Source organism: Heterodontus francisci, chromosome 10, assembly GCF_036365525.1.
Source record: "Heterodontus francisci isolate sHetFra1 chromosome 10, sHetFra1.hap1, whole genome shotgun sequence".
Classification (NCBI taxonomy): domain Eukaryota; kingdom Metazoa; phylum Chordata; class Chondrichthyes; order Heterodontiformes; family Heterodontidae; genus Heterodontus; species Heterodontus francisci.
In genome coordinates, this window is record NC_090380.1 from 107,713,493 (window position 1) to 107,730,969 (window position 17,477).

Below are 17,477 nucleotides of genomic sequence, written 5' to 3' on the forward strand. Positions count from 1 at the left end.
AGTGTACCGGACCAGCAAGTAGGAAGGATGCAAGAGAGTGCTTGGTCCTGTCATCACCAAAGTTGCTCCCCTGAAGTCGTGAGATGGTGAAGTACTCACCAACAGAAGTAAACAGTTGTCCCACTGGGCTGAGCACTACTGTGAGCTGTACTCCCATGAGTCGGACATCTCCCAGCCTGCGCTCGACGCACTCCCGCAACTTCCTGTCATGGATGAGTTAGATGAAGAACCCTCATCACTGGAGCTCAAGAAGGTCATAGACCGCCTAGCGAACAGAAGGGCACATTATACAAAAACAAAGGCGACAGAGGAGACTGCAACAACTACAGGGGCATCTCACTCCTTAATATCATGGGGAAGGCCTTTGCGAGGGTCCTACTTAAAAGACTCCGTTTATTTGCAGGCCGAGTACACTCGGAAGCACAGTGTGCTTTTTGTGCTGGCAGATCTACTGTGGATGTTTCCATACACCAGCTACAAGAGAAGTGCAGCGAACAGTGTATACCCCTTTACTTTACTTTCGGAGATCTCACTAAGGCATTTGACACCGTTAGCAGAGCAGTGCTCAACAAGGTTTTGGTAAAAATTGGCTGTTCACCGAAGCTGCTCAGTCTCATCCACTCCTTCCATGACAACATGCACTGCACTCCACTGTTTGATGACTCCATTTCCAACAGTTTCAGTGTGAAAAATGGAGTGAAACAGGGTTGTGTCCTAGCCCCAACTCTGTCTGGCAACTTCATCTCCATGCTCCTGACCGTCGCCTTCCCTGCAGATATGGAAGGAGGCTACTTGCACACTAGGTCAGATGGCAAGCTCTACAATCTATTAAAGCTGAAAGCGAAGACAAAAACATATCATGTCCTGATCAACGAAGTCCTCTACGCTGATGATGCTGTGCTAGTTTCTCACATGGAAACTCAGCTACAAAGACTCATGGACTGTCTCTCCCGTGCCTGTAAGCAACTATAAGCGTCAAGAAAACCGTGGTCATGGGACAAGGTGTTGCATCTCCACCCCTGATCACACTAAATATCACCCCACTGGAAATGGTTAGCAAATTCTGCTACCTTGTGTCCACTGTGACAGACAATCTGACCCTTCATACAGAAAGCAGCTACCACCTTGGGTCAACTTGCAAAATGGGCATAGGATAACACCAAGCTGACCCTTAAGACCAAGCTGATGGTTTATAAGGCCTGTGTTGTCAGCATCTTGCTGTATGGCTGTGAAACATGGGTGACTTACAGCTACCAGAAAAAAAAGTTGAACAATTTCCATCTTCACTGTCTGCAGCACATTATGGGCATATCCTGGCAGGACAAAATCACAAGTGTAACAGTCCTCTCAAAGGCAGAGTTCCCAAGTGTGTTGGCACTAATCAAACAGAGGCAGCATCGGTGGACTGGACACATCCGCAGGATGGAAGACAGTCGCATACCCAAGGACCTTCTGTATGGTGAGGTAGTCGGGGCCAGATGACCAGTGGGGCTCCCAAAGCTCCACTTCAAGGATGCTTGCAGGTGTGACATGAAGATCCTAAACGTCAACTATCGCACCTGGGAGTTACCAGCTGGCGAAAGAGGGAAATGGTGACACATCCTGTGGACTGATGTGCACGACCACGACAATCAGTGGCTACAGCAGCTTGGCAACGGGTGCCAATGCCAAAAACAACAACTCAAGTGTCACTTGGCAGCTTCAGGTGCAGCACCTGTGGCAGAACCTGCTTCTCGCGGATTGGCCTTCACAGTCATCAGCAAAGGTGCACCAAAAGAGGACAGCCTACCGAAATGGACTGTTTGCTGCATGTCCATCATCTTTCATAGATGGAAGGATGCCAACCTTAACCTGTCATGATATATAATTCAGTAAATTAGTCATTAAAATACCAAAATGTGCAAACCTTTTAGAAAATGAACAATCAGTTCTTGGTGATTGCTCTTGCGGTGTAATGGTGCCAGTCACTCCAGTGACTTGACTTTGGTGATTCAGAACTGGAATCTGGTGATCCACTGCCACCTGGTGGACAATGAACATAAAATTAACAAAAACTTACATTTCACCTCTTTAACTGCAGACATGTCGAATGGGATACCCAGGATTATTCGAGGTGCTTAGATGGTTTATATATAGAATAATGGATGTCCAGGAGTCAGTTACAAGCTGGAATATAATACTGGGGTTTTTGGTTTAAAAACACACAAGTGCTATTTTTAAATAAAATGTTGAATGGGTTTGTTAAACCGCGCATGTTGCACCATGAGAACGTGTGTTCACTAAGTGAACATCAATGGGCTCTTGAACCAGTTCATAGCCTTGCTGTGGAGTTATGATCTTGTGGTTTTCACTGGAGTTTAGAAGAGTGAGGGGAGACTTGATTGAAGTTTATAAAATCCTGAACGGTCATAGAGTCATACAGCACAGAAACAGACCCTTCGGCCCATCGTGTCTGTGCCAGCCATCAAGCATCTACCTATTCTAATTCCATTTTCCAGCACTTGACAAAGTGAATGTGGAAAGGATATTTCCTCTTGTGGGTGAGTCCAGAACTAGGGGGCACTATTTTAAAATTAGGGGTTGCCCTTTTAGGACAGAGATGAGGAGAATATTTTTCTCTCCGAGGGTTGTACAACTTTGGAACTCTCTGCCTCAGAAGGTGGCGGAGGCGGAGTCATTGAATATTTTTAAGGCGTAGGTAGGCAAGGGATTCAAAGGTTATCAGGCATAGATGGGAGTGTGGAATTCGAGACACAAACAGATCAGCCATGATCTTATTGAATGGTGGAGCAGGCTAGAAGGGCCGAATGGCCGATTTCTGCTCCTAATTTGTGTGTTCTTATGCATGATTTGCCAGTTTAGGATCTGGGTGGAGGAGTGGGGGCAGGCTGGGAAGTGGGCTGTGAAGCTGTGAAGAAAATAGAAGAATTTCTCCCCTCACGTGTGACAAAATGCACAACTGGCGCCATCTAGCGATAAAATGTGTCAACTGAATAAAGTTCAACACATTTACAAAGGAGATTTCCTGTGTTGGAAATATCAGGTGTAATTACATCTAACAAATTATCTCTGAAGTGCACTGACAGTTGTTATGTAGGTAAAGCTTTCTTTGAGTTAAATGTTGAGCTTGTCAAGGTGATGGATACCAGTTCTGGCCATTAATGGAACAATTTCAAGGCCAATTTGTAGACTGTATGAAGTTGCTTCTACTCTGCCTCACCCCAGTCACAGAACAGCGTCATCTATTGCATCACTGTTAACAGTTTTCCCCTTTTGTCACATCAGCTCATCCTGCTATCTTTGAATAAGATTGGGAATTAACAAAAAATATAGATCCCAAGCAATCTTCGACAAACAAAATGCTGAATAGTTAAGCAAAATACAATCATTCATTGTAAGCACCTAGAAGAAAAATGGCGAAATGCTCTGAAGACTGTAAATTAAGCATCTTCAAGGTTCTGCCCATTTCAGACTCAGTTCACATCTCTATATTAAGTAAATATAGGAACTAAGTGAGAACTCTGGCTTTCAAATGATAGATGAAAGTAGCTGTCAGATCTAACCTGTTTGCTTACACTGGAATCATCAAAGGTTTTTGTTTACTAATCTATAACTGCTCTGTTGCACGCCATCTAAACACCACAGGTTGGCTAAAAGAAATGACAGGTTGATGAGAGTTAAGTAATAAAGTCGGAGTGTGGATAAATGTGTGGTTAAGAGTCGCCATCTGTTGTTGGTTTTGTTCCATTGCGAGTTGCCTTCACATTTACATTTAACACTTGAGTACTGGGGGAAATAACATTCAAATGTTCCCTACTGTCTTTTCCCATGTAATATCCACATAGGAGTACGATTTGAATGAGCGAAAAGGTTAACTTGGAAGAATTTTAAACTTGTATATTTGGATTTTTTTCAATTTTCAATATTTTACCTATCTTTGTCACTGCAACTGCTTGATTAACACTGTAATATGGTGGATTATTTGACATCCAGCACTTAAAATGGAAAAAAAAAATTAACTTAAGTTGTAGTGCCGAAACCCGGGTGGGAGGGATCGCTAATCCAAAACGGAGCAAACCGTGATTTGTTTCATGTCAACCTGTCAGTTGTAACTGAAAGTGCTAGTGATGTAAAGGCTCAGATGTGGGCAAGATCAGGGCAGAGTCATTAGGTTAGACTGGACAGTTAATAAAACAGCACAGAAATAAGCTGTTCAGGCCAGCAGGTCGAAGCCGATGAAATAACACAAAATTGTGAAATGCACGCTAAAATCGCAAGTGTCTGGAAGAGACTGACATCAATTCCGAGAATCAAATGAAGCATACACTTGTTAGTAAATACGGTACCTGGTAAAGTTCAGACTCAAAGTGGTACCGAGTTGGAACCCAGCCAAGATAACCTATCTTATGCAGCCAGTAAACTGGGTGGGCATTAGTAATAGGATTCTTAACAAAATCCCCTTTTCATTTAATGGTTTTTTTTTAATTACAAAGGGTTAATCAACTTGTCAAAATCGTATTTTAGGAATTAAGGGAGGTTTCCATAGAATTAGTCTTTTAAAAAAACAAAGTTTGTCTATTTAACGATGGTTTCGTTTCGTTTCGTTCGGATATTTAATTGCTTTTGTTTTTAATTCAGCAATGCATTGCTAGATTGATTCGGGCGTCGCCGGCTCGAACCCTTTTTAAGGTGGAGAGAAAAGGAGCCGCTGGTTTCACAGTGAATATCGCTCTAGCCATGTAAAATTGAGCAGTGGCGTCTGTGTTTAGAAATATTATTTTCTTAAAGTTACGAAATAGAAAAATAAAGGGATAATATCTGCTTAAGGGAACCTTTTCGGTTTATTTGAGAGACCGCTTGTAGGGGTTTCATAATATTGGGACTAATAAGTTGGGTTTTACTATGTTCTCCAAACAAGTCTTCATTTAGTTTTGTTTTTAAACGAGAAACTCAAATGTGTTATGTTAACTTTCTAAATAACTATTTGGGGTGTTTTGCCTGTTTTATCGGTCGAGTCTACCTTAAAAAAACTGAACGCTTTTGGGATCCACCCAAAAGCTCAGAACGAAACTGGCTTTTTTTTTAAAAAAAGTTTTTGAAGTGCTTTCTTTTTTATTTTCAGTTTAAAAATTTTTTTAAACTGTTAATGCCCAGTCGGGTTCGGTTCGGTTGGAGGGGAAAGAGAGAAAAATGTTTGAAATGGGATAATTTCGATAAAATTTGAATTTAATGGTAGCTTTTTTTCGGACTCTGAATTAAAGAGAAACTGAAATCTATATAAACCTGTATAAATAGACAAAGAGAGCTCCCCGGTATTCCGGTTGAGTGTGGGCAGAATTTCACTGCGGGAGGATCGGATTGCCATTAAATTGGATGCAAAGTTTCAATGAATGAGGAAACTGTAGGAAATGAGAGATTTACTGCGAATGTGATCGTTTGTGTTCCGCAGAACGGGTTACATAAGAGGCATCAGGGCTATCTGGAAGAAAAAAGGTGCAGAAGAAAATTGAGAATTGCTTGTTCAGTAAACTTTCCCCCACCCCAAAGCCCCAGGGGGAATCGGGAGCCCTGTTCCTGGCCTGGTAAACGCACCGGGCTTGGGGCCAGCTGGCCAGCTCCAACTCTCACTTACGCACCGAGCTGGGATAGGCTGCAGAGTCTTTGATGAGGGAAAGGAAGGGGCCAGGGTGAGGGGCTGCCGGCGAGTGAGGAGAGCTGGCGGGGTGTATAAAAGGAGCGGGAGGAATGCGGAGTACAGCACAACCCTAGCAAGGGGAGCAAAGAGAGAAAGAGAAAGAAAGCAGCACTTTGGCAAGACAAAATAATTCAGCTGCAACTCCACAAGGGAGGGTAGAAAGTTCTGCTGCAAAAAGAGGCAAAGCAGAGATTGGAACTGTAATCCCTCCGACTGACTTTTTCAAATATTTATTTCATGCCCAATATCTGGAGAGAGAGAGAAAAAAGTTGCATTAGAAGTTGTTACTTTTTAATGCATTAAATTCAAGAGTGTCCGGAAGTTTTGCCATCGACTGGAGCTCCTGCACCATCAAAGTTGTCCGGATTTCTCGGCGATTGCAGCTGAAGATGAATGCAGCGGTCAGGATGGTTTTGCTGCCGCTTTTTGCCGTCCTCTTCCCCGGGCAGGCTCTAGGCGGTCAGCCCGAGGAGAGTCTGGTCTACCCGGTGCGGCTGGATGAGAAGTTGGAGGAGATGAAGGAAGGAGCCGGTACTTTCCGGGAGATGGGGCCGAAGATTTTCTACCAGCTTCAGGCGTTCGGGCAGCGGTTCATCCTGGAGCTTGAGCCCGATCAGAGCTTCCTGGCCCCGGCTGTCACTTTGCAACGTCTGGGAAGACCCGAGTCCAGCAAAGCCCAGGATAAGGAGGCGGAGCCCGACCTGCGCCACTGCTTCTTCGCCGGCACCGTCAACTCCCTGCCCGGCACATTAGCGGCTGTCAGCCTCTGCCATGGGATCCAGGGCGCTTTCGTGATCGGAGGAGCCGAGTATCATATTCAGCCCAGCAACGTGACGGGGACAGGGGACACTCAGCCTCACTTGATCCGGAGGACAAGACTGAGATCCTCAGCGAGCTCTGGCGGGACCAAGTGCGGGGTAAGCGCTTCCCCAGGTTCATTCACTTATTTTCTGTTTAAGCTTCTCCTTAGAGGTCATCTCCAGTTCCTGTGCCCTTGTTAACTTCCTTCAAATGTCACTCTTTTTCTACATTGAAGTCAATTCATTTTCATTTTTTTAAATACTCTTTTTTTTTAGTTGTATTTTTTAAAATGTAAAACCAAATGCCTGGGCTGCAGTGAGAGGTACTGGATCTGCTAAAAAGATTATATTTTTTAGTCCTGAATTCCTTCAGGCTGCAGATGTCAGACACACTGAAAGCCAGCAGCTGAGCAGAGCTCACTGTACAGAAGTCTGACTGCAAGGGGGTCTGATGGGCTGGCGACTCCTGTTGTAGGACTGCCTTCCGTGCTAGAAATGGAAACGTGGTCTAACTGATTGAAACTAAATTTCACTTTTTTTTTTAATGTTTGTCTAGGTGAGTGACCAGGATATATCCCAGACAACTGAGAGCATGCAAACCCAGCAGTCTGGATCAGAAGGAGAGTCCACTCCATCAGAAGCCTCTGGGCACCGAAGAGCCAAGAGGTTTGTCTCTTCCCCTCGCTACGTGGAGACCTTGCTGGTAGCAGACCAGTCCATGGCAGAGTTCCATGGCAGCGGGCTCAAGCACTATCTCCTGACCTTAATGTCAGTGGCTGCCAGATTGTATAAACACCCAAGTATCAAAAACTCTGTCAGCTTGGTGGTGGTGAAAATCCTGGTTGTCTATGAGAAGGAGAAGGGACCCGATGTGTCTTCTAATGCTGCCCTGACCTTGAGGAACTTCTGTACTTGGCAGAGGCAGCACAACCCAGTGAGTGACCGTAATCCAGAGCACTACGACACTGCCATACTCTTCACTCGAACGGTAAGCCAAGGCTCCTGTCCAAACTAATCCATTAGTATGCATGTCCAATCTGATTAATGTGCACATAGAGGGCCTTTCACAAAGCATCTTTTGAAATCTCTCAAATTTTTTTTAGAAGCTCTTGGTAAAGGAGGATGCCAGCATTTATAGTTAACCTTTTTTTCCCTATGGTTTTGCTAAATGCCGCTCTTGTTTATTCTTATTAAGGATCTGTGTGGAGCTCAGACTTGTGATACCCTTGGGATGGCTGATGTTGGGACGATTTGTGATCCCAGCCGAAGCTGCTCGGTCATTGAGGATGATGGTCTACAAGCCTCTTTCACTGCAGCTCATGAGTTGGGTAAGTGCCCCATCCCCCATGGTAAATGTTTATAGTAGTTATTTTGCAATTTACATTGACATTCACATTCAGGATGGAGTTCCTGCTGCAGTTCGTGTTATTTTGTAATTCCTGCTTAGGTCATTACCTGTACTTTCTGGGGAGAGTGGTGAAAGACCCATTCAAGTATCTTTTTAATCAACCAGTTGTGTTAAATATTAACTGAGTAGCAGTAAGTTGCTAACAGCAAAAATTTGATTTATTGATCTGGGAGAAATGTGGACATATTAGTTCACGACTAAACATATTCTACAGTACATCAGAGATGGGGAGCATGTGTACAGTATTGTCTGAGGTACATCTGACGTTAGGACAGGTGTGTTGGGCGCACATGGTACTGGAATGTGGAATAATCTGGCATCGGTACATGTGTAACATCAAGTGTTTGCATCATCTGAGACCTGAGTGAATTGTTTTTCCTCCTTCTAGGCCACGTGTTCAACATGCCCCACGATGACGCACGGCAGTGTCTTCATACTGTTGGTCTATCTGGGAATTCCCACATGATGGCATCAACACTCTCCAACTTGGATAGGAACCAGCCTTGGTCTGCCTGCAGTGCTTACATGATCACTTCCTTCCTGGATAATGGGCATGGTAAGAACCACACCCCTACTCCAAATAAAGTTTATGTTTCGGCGAAACTTTTTTTTGGAATATACAAGCTTGGCAACTGATTTGATTAAGTACATGCCAACTATTACAGACAATATATTAATAAAATTTCATTTTGAATGAAAAGGCAGTCTCTATTTTTAATAATGGACAAGGTACAAATTGTAGTGCACTTTAACCATTATTAGCAGGATTTTTTTCTTTTTCTTGACCAATAGACCCAATAGTATCTATAATTATATAAATAAATATTTTTTCCTCAATTTAAATCTAATATTGGCAGTTTTTCCCATTTTATTGTGAACATCCTTTTTTTTTAAGTATTCCAATGAACAAATAAGTTCTTATATTGTGCTGTTTTCACAAGCTAACAATCAGTTTGCATCTGTGTTTTCAGGAGAGTGTCTGTTAGACAAGCCCCAGAAGCCACTACAGCTTCCCGGTGAACTGCCAGGGAGCACCTACAGTGCAGATCGCCAGTGCCAGTTCACCTTTGGGGAAGAGTCAAGGCTTTGTCCTGATGCAGGCAACACCTGCTCATTACTGTGGTGCACTGGAATATCTGGTGGGATGCTTATCTGCCAAACCAAGCACTTCCCCTGGGCTGATGGTACCAGGTGCGGGGAAGGAAAATGGTGCATGGAGGGAAAGTGTGTTAACCAGACACGCATGAAGGATTATAATGTAAGTATTGCATAGACATATTTTGTTTTGGTTACTAAGTTGCATACTTGTTCTTGATTGCTTCATTTACTCTCAATTAATTAGTGTCTGTCTTTTGTGATGTTGCATGTTAAAATGTCCTACAGTGAAGGGACAACTAGGTGGCACAGGGGGTTAGCAGACAGCCCTTTCACATTTTCAAAAGGGAATTAGACAGTTATATGAAAAGGAAGAATGTGCAGGATTATGGGGAGAAGGCAAGGGAATGGAACTGAGGGAATTGCTCTTTCAGAGAGCCGGTGCGGAGATGATGTGCCAAATGGCCTCCTTCTGCACAGTAACAATTCTGTGACTTAAGACATGGGATTAAATATGGTCTGGATGGTAATGGCTGAAAGTTTTCCATCAAACATTCTTGCTGTCGCTTGTTCAGCATTTGAGCTCTCTAATATTCTCATCTTAAGGGAAATGAGGTCATGCCTGCTATAATAAGTTCTCAGAGCGTTGATGGTCCCTTTGGAACAGCATTCCAAAATTATGTCCCTTAAGACAAGAGGAGAGGACAGAGTAAGAAGGGGGAATAAATAATGTGAGAAACATAATTGCAGTGACTGCAACGGAGAGAACCATTGTATATTTAACCGTGTTGTTATCGATTATTTTTTCTCTAAATTACTTATCCAATTTTTACAGACTCCGGTGCATGGGAGCTGGGGCCCATGGGGATCCTGGGGTGAGTGTTCAAGGACATGTGGTGGAGGAGTACAGTACTCTTTCCGACACTGCGACAGGCCAGTCCCAAAGAATGGTGGGAAGTACTGTGAAGGAAAGCGGGTGCAGTACAAATCATGCAACACTATGGATTGCCCAGATAACAACGGTGAGTTCCGTACAATAATTTACTGTAGTCAACAATTTAGCAGAGGGATTTATTCCTTTTCCAAATATATTGACATTTAGGATTTGAGAAATTGAATATTTCTTTCAAATGCTTTGCTTTGATGTACTACTTGAATCAGTTCAAAGTATTTGATCTTCAGTTTGATGGTTTCTATTACAGGCAAAACATTCCGTGAAGAGCAATGTGAGATGCACAATGACTTCTCAAAGTCCACTGCATTTGGAGGCATGCCCGCAGTCGAATGGGTCCCGAAATATGCTGGTGTCTCTCCTAAAGACCGATGCAAACTTATTTGTCGGGCAAAAGGAACAGGCTACTACTTCGTGCTCCAACCCAAGGTGTGTTTTCTGATTGCTTAACAAATCCATTGGGCTTCTCCCTAGTTGATTTGAGGAAAGGGGGCAGATGTCTATTGGGATTGTAGTTTGAACTCTGATGGGATGGGTGTGAGTCTTGTCACCATTACAATAGTCAAGAGTTCAGGAAATCTTTAAATTAAGAGTATTGCTAACACATGGGCCAGGGCTTTTCCACTTTTGTGGAAAATACACCTGCCAGCCTGCAAATTCTACTCATTCATTTTAATGGCTACAAAATTACCAGCTAATGAGCAGAGGGCAGGACACCCAACCATGGACTACTTTCCTCTGCTATAACTACTAATCACTTAATCCTTTTTAAAAACTTTCAATCCTTTGATGTATTATTGACATTCTCAAACTGCATTAGTAAAAACAGGAAGAAAAAAATTGTCATGCCCAAGAGAATTAATATTTTATCAAATTCTAATATAGGCTGCGAGTAATCACCTCAGACCAGTTTCTGTTTAGTGCTCCATTTCTCTCCAGTGATTTTATTTTTTTTATTTACTACTGGGATACTTTTTTTCCCCAGGATTAGTAATAAGTACAAATCTTTTCTTTACAGGTTGCTGATGGTACTCAGTGTAGCCCAGACTCCACTTCTGTCTGTGTTCAAGGACAGTGTGTCAAAGCCGGGTGTGATAGAGTCATCGGTTCCAACAAGAAGTTTGACAAGTGTGGTGTATGCAGAGGCAAAGGCTCGACTTGCAAGAAGGTTGCTGGTTCACTTGACCGTTCAAAGTAAGTAGAAGCTCCTTGCTTATGCTGATGAAATTGGTTAAATGTAAAAATCCAGTTAAATTTACAGTATCTTCATAAGACTTAGTGTTTAAACTGTTTGGCTTGATATTAGTAAACAATTGAATGCCACTTTAAACTTACACAAGCTGAATTGGTGTCCTTCGTCATTTCAGAAATGTATTCCAGATAACACAATAATTCTGGCTACAGAGCATTAAACTGTTGAGACAGTTCAGTAACTCTAGTGGGAGAACATTTAAGACGCCTTTTGAAATTGTCTGCTAGTGCTACGGTTGGACTACCTTAAGAATATCCAATGTATCAGATGGTAGAGTACTAGACTTGTGCTAAATCTAGGCCTTGCCTGATATTCAGACTACCTCAGCTGCCCACTTCAGGGGATGTTGCTAGATCTCAAAATATTATGTACTTGGAGCAATTCATGGTGTCAGGAGACAGGGGAAATAATGGATTAGCAAGTGAATCACTATGTAAACCTGTCCAGTCTCTGAAACCATTGCTCATTTTGACTGGAAAAAGTGGCAGTGGTTTCACTGGCCTGGGGAAAGGTGAAATAGATTAGATTAGATTAGAGATACAGCACTGAAACAGGCCCTTCGGCCCACCGAGTCTGTGCCGAACATCAGCCACCCATTTATACTAATCCTACACTAATCCCATATTCCTACCAAACATCCCCACCTGTTCCTATATTTCCCTACCACCTACCTATACTAGTGACAATTTATAATGGCCAATTTACCTATCAACCTGCAAGTCTTTTGGCTTGTGGGAGGAAACCGGAGCACCCGGAGAAAACCCACGCAGACACAGGGAGAACTTGCAAACTCCACACAGGCAGTACCAGGAATCAAACCCAGGTCCCTGGAGCTGTGAGGCTGCGGTGCTAACCACTGCGCCACTGTGCCGCCCAGAGTTTTTGCTGTTGACTGCCGTTCAGTGATGGCTGCTGAAAAATGTATGTGTGTGGATATGACATAAGTTAGCTTTGAGATGCTTCTGTGATTGAATAGCTTGCCAACATTCACAGATGAAAAATGACCACTTGAAGAGAGTGCTAGAGGTGACTGACACCTGTGAAATCATATACCCTGCATGAGTTAGCATTCTGGAAAGGAAGAAAGAAAAAGATAGAACATTTGGGGTGGTGGTGGCAGGCACAAAAGAGATGGGGAACATTGTTGCCTAACAATGGCTCATGTTTCACTTGACATTACACTGAAACTGAAAGCTGACAGATTAATATGATCATCTTTCTTTCGATCTGTTCCTATAGACCTGGATACCAAGAGGTTATTACCATTCCAGCTGGGGCAACCAACATTGACATAAAACAACGCAGTCTCCGTGGTGCAAGACATGATGGAAACTATCTGGCATTGAAGAAAGTGGATGGCACATACCTCCTCAATGGAGAGTACACTTTGTCTACGCTAGAACAGGACATTTCATATCAAGGTGCGATCTTGAGATACACTGGCTCCTCAGTGTCACTAGAAAGAATTCGTAGCTTTGGTGCCCTCAAGGAGCCCCTGGTTGTTGAGGTCCTCACAGTGGGAGATTCACTGCGCCCAAGAATCAAATTTACTTTCTTTGTGAAGAAGAACTTGCAGCATCAGCCGACTAAACTCAACCCCAAAAAGGAGTCTTTCAATGCCATCAAGGAAACAGTGACCTCTGAGTGGGTTATTGGTGAATGGGGACAGTGCTCCAAGTCATGCGGCCTGGGGTGGCAGCGCAGGACAGTCAAATGTACGGACATCTATGGGAGGCCAGCTACTGATTGCGTGGAAGAACTGAAGCCTGATGACCTTCGATTGTGTGCAGACATCCCCTGCCCACGGTGGTTGTTGGGAGAATGGTCAACTTGCTCCAAGACATGCGGGAAGGGCTTTAGGAAAAGGTCTTTGAAATGCGTCATGCGTGATGGCCAGGTGCTGCCACAGGAGAGCTGCAACATTTCAAAGAAACCAAAACATTTGATTGGCCTTTGCACCATACGGGCTTGTAGTTAAGGAACCAACATACATGAAAGACAATTCAGATATGTTTTTTATTCAACCTAAATGCACTGAAAGTAAGGGTTTCCCAATCCACTTGTCATGTGAAACATGATAGTCATCTGACCCATTTTTCCCTTTGACAATGAATGTTTGATTCAGTCATAACAGACCAGTAGGTGGATAATGTTTGGGGGAGGGAAGCAGGGGTATTTGGGGAATTCAATGCTAGCATTGGTTCATCTCTCAAGTCAGTAGTCATGTTAGTAACTAGAAGTGGATTTTTAAATTCCAGAAACACTCACTGTTGACAGTGAAATCAGAGTTTTTCTCATTCTTTGGTAAGCATATAAGACCCTAATTCATAAGTGCCGCAGGCGAGCTTAGATGTGACCACATTTTGTTACAACTGAAAGAATACCGGGGACTCACTCTCCACAACGAGATATTCTCTTATTCTTTGAGAGGAAGTAATCCCTGGAAATTGCAAGGGACTTTTTTTAGATTATTTCTAGAATATTCTGCTAGTTCACAAATGACACCACTGGCCATTGCTATTGGTACTAAGAAAAATAAAAGTATTAGTCAATTGCTGCGCCACAGATTGGAAACTGAAGATTCCAGCTTTGCCGCTGATTGATTATGCCCCTCATTCTGTGCCCCACTTACACTTAAATCGGATGTGTCTGCAATCTCAAGCTCCCAGGGAATGTGGATCAGAGGTACTGTATAGCCCAAACCTGACAACCGCTGTGTCTGTGAGCAAGACTCCTGCTTGGTTTTGCAGGATCATCATATGCCCAAGTTCAGTTTATTTTGCATATGCTGACTTATCCGTGGCATTGCCATCTACTGGCTCAAGTACTTGCAGCGTGGGTATATAGCTGGCATTAGTTGGAGCACTGAAAAACCAAGAGATAGGCACGAACCTTGGAATGAGAGCTTTAAAAAAAGTAAAAACAAATATTTCTGTATCAAGTGAGCTGATCACAGCTGGGACACCTGTTAGGGCTCAATATTTGCTCTCACATCCTAGGCTGGGGTGGGTATAGGGAAATCAGCCAGATTTTCTACTCATGATTGTATCCAGTGATTTGTGCTGCAAATTACATGGGTGTGAGGACGGGACTGGGCTCAGCTGTGATGTTCCTCACAGTCAGATGCCTGCCGAGACGTGTGAGACGAGACCAAGAATGAAGAATGGTCACATGAGCAAAATAATGGAAAACTATCCCCCAATAAGAGTTAGTGCCTTTGGAAAGAAGGGTGAAATTGGTTTGGGAAGGAGGGGGGGATTTCTTGTTGTGATATCCTTGCTTCAAGGTATTGTTGAATAACTTCCTCAGCTTCTGACCAAGTCAATCCCCACCTACCTCAGTGATGAAGGGCAAGATTTATTTTATTTAAAAAAAAAAGAAAATAAAACAGCTTAAACTATGCTATACACAGGCTGCTATTAATACAAAGCTACAGATTTGAAATCCGCAGAGTTAGATGAAGAATGTAAATATTAAACTAGCACCAAGGCCAACAAGGTGTACTTTATAAGTAAGAGTATTTAAATTCCTTCTGTGAAGGACTTCCCATTTTTGTACAGATTTCAAATAAACTTATTTATTTTTGTAAAGCTTTGTATAATATAATCTTTAAGTTATCGCTTTTTTAAAAAAGGAACAAAGAACATTTAACGAGAATAGACTATTTATACAGTATAATGTGTCACTAGGAGGTAATAAAAGTGATTTGAATTCTCAAGCTTTGTGTCTTTCTTGTGTTTGCTGTGTAAATCTAATGGAGGTGGTAAAGAAGACTGCAAAGTGCTCCAATCTCATGAAAACAATGGTGAGAAGTAGGCTTTCTGGTTTCATTAGTTTTGTTATTAAAGATCCCATTGCACTATTTGATGAGGAATAGGGAAATCTCCCAGTGTCTCGGCCATTCTTCTTTTAGCCAAATTAATTGATTATTCATCTCATAGCTATTTGTGGAATGTTACTAATATAAAATGGCTGCCATGATTGCCTACATAAGAAATAGGAGCAGGAGTAGGCCATTCGGCCCTTAGAGCCTACTCTGCCATTCAATAAGATCATGGCTGATCTGATTGTAGCCTTAACTCCCCTTTCCTGCCTGCCACCCCCCCCCCCCCCATAACCCTTGACTCCCTTGTCAATTAAAAATATGTCCAACTCAGCCTTGAATATATTCAATTACCCAGCCTCCACTGCTCACTGTGGAAGAGAATTCCAAATATTAGCAACCCTCTGAGAAAAGAAATTGCTCCTCGACTCCGTTTTAAATGGGAAACCCCTTAATTTGAAACTGTTCCCCCAATTCTAAATTCCCCCACAAAGGGAAACATCGTCTCAGCATCTACCCTGTCAAGCCGCAGGTGGCTCACAACCAACTTCTCAAGGGTAATTTTTCGAGATGGGCAATAAATGCTGGCCTTGGCTGTAAGAAGTTTTGGTGACTATCTAAAAAAGAATATGGACGTATTGAAAAAAGGTTTCAGTGGAAAGTAACCAGGTTGGATTCCAGATCTTAAGCAGCTAAGTTATGAAGAATGGTTAAACCAACCAAACTTTTGATTTCACTGAAGAAGAGAGAATTAACCAGAAGCATGATAAGCATCTTCGAAATAATAAAAGGTATTGCTGAGATAGAAGTAAGCAAACTATTTATTTTAGGCAATTAGCAAAGAATTAAAAGTCATAAGGACAAAATTCATAAGCTTCAGATTACAGGTTACAGATTAGAAATAACTTTATTTTCCCCACAGGATAATTAATATGTGCAACAGCTTTGCAGAGCAAGTTGTTGATTTAGGGTTGTAAGAACATAGAACAGAGGCCGTTCAGCTCCTCGAGCCTATTCTGTCATTCAAATAGACCATGGTTGATCTGTAGCTTAACTCTATTTACCCAACTTGACATAGCCTCAACATCTTTTTGAGGAGAGAGTTCCAGATTTGCACTATCCTTTGTATACAAAAGTGATTCCTGACATCACGTCTGAATACCCAATCTCTAATTTTAAGGTTATGCCCCAACCCCACCTTATTCTGGACTTCCCTATCAGAAGAAATAGTTTCTCTCTAACTACGCTAACAAATCTTTAAATCATCTTAAGCAGGTCAATTATATCACCCCTTAATTTTCTATACTGGAGGGAATTTTCTATACTAGTCTATGCAACCTGTCCTCATTATTAAACCCTTTTAACCCTGGAATAATTCTGTTGAATCTACACTAAATCCCCTCCAATGCCAATATACCCTTCCTGAGGTGTGGTGCCCAGAATTAAACACAGTACTCCAGATGAGATCTAAACAGAATTTTATGTAAGTTTAGTTTAGAGATACAGCACTGAAAACAAAGCACAATTTCCACCCCATTGTGTTCCATCCCCCTTAAGATGAAAACTAACATTCCATTTGCCTTTTTAATTATTTTTGTATTTGTCAGCTAATATTTAATGATTACTGTTTTTGGACCCATAAATCTCTCTGCTTCTCCAACAGTTCCTAGCTTCTCACCATTTGAAAATATTCTGATCTATCTAAAGTGGATGATTTTGAACATCCCCATGTTGAACTCCATCTGCCATAGTTTTGCTGTCTCACTTTATCTACTTTCTGCTCCCATCTGCACTACTTTGCTATCTAACCATGTCATCAGTAAACGTGAACAAACAGATCACTATTCCTTCATCTTAGTCATTTACTAATATATTGTAAAGCTGAGGCCACAGCACAGACCCCTGAGGGGCACCACTGGTCAAATCCTGCAATTGGAGAACATATTGTAATGCTGGGCCCCCACATGCCAAGAATGAGGCATTTAATTTTGCCATATGGACATAATCACATGACTAGTTCTAAAGAAGTCAGTTCGTAAGAAGGGTCACTGACCTGAAACGTTAACTCTGCTTCTCTCTCTCCCCAGATGCTGCCAGACCTGTTGAGTGTTTCCATCATTTCTTGTTTTTATTTATGGTCACGTGACTAACCTGCTGGCCAACTTGGGGCGTTTTTTGAATTGTACAGACAATTTGAACTGAGAGACTATTTGCTCCTGGACTGTTAAGACCTCTCCTGTCTGCTCCCATCTGTTTCTCACAAGCCTTTGCACCCACTGAAGACGCGTGAACCCGAAGAGAGAAAAGTCTCCGACATCAAACAAAGTTTAAGAAGAATACTGGGCCCCAACGAAAAGCAAGGCCTTTCTACAATTAAGGACTCGAAGCACAGTAACCAAAGCCATCTTTTGCACTTTATTTCTTATGCTCTTTTCTGTCTCTATCTGCATGT

At 42.4% G+C, this 17,477-nt stretch overlaps 1 protein-coding gene across 1 annotated transcript; it reads left to right on the forward strand.

Annotated features, from left to right (window-relative positions):
* Nucleotides 1-5,155: 5,155 nt before the first annotated feature.
* Nucleotides 5,156-14,920, forward strand: adamts1 (ADAM metallopeptidase with thrombospondin type 1 motif, 1). Its single transcript, XM_068041247.1, has 9 exons — nucleotides 5,156-6,612; nucleotides 7,052-7,483; nucleotides 7,691-7,823; nucleotides 8,292-8,459; nucleotides 8,875-9,161; nucleotides 9,834-10,020; nucleotides 10,201-10,379; nucleotides 10,969-11,144; nucleotides 12,442-14,920. Exons 1-9 carry the CDS (start codon nucleotides 6,085-6,087, stop codon nucleotides 13,178-13,180), a joined length of 2,829 nt encoding a protein of 942 aa, XP_067897348.1. The 5' UTR covers nucleotides 5,156-6,084; the 3' UTR covers nucleotides 13,181-14,920.
* The last annotated feature ends 2,557 nt before the right edge of the window (nucleotides 14,921-17,477 follow it).

Bases quoted from the DNA above. Each gene is read 5' to 3' on its own strand.
- adamts1 (XM_068041247.1), top strand. From the start codon at position 6,085: ATGAATGCAGCGGTCAGGATGGTTTTGCTGCCGCTTTTTGCCGTCCTC. The intron at 7,484-7,690 runs GTAAGCCAAGGC...ATTCTTATTAAG, and splicing joins CCATACTCTTCACTCGAACG to GATCTGTGTGGAGCTCAGAC. The intron at 7,824-8,291 runs GTAAGTGCCCCA...TCCTCCTTCTAG, and splicing joins CACTGCAGCTCATGAGTTGG to GCCACGTGTTCAACATGCCC.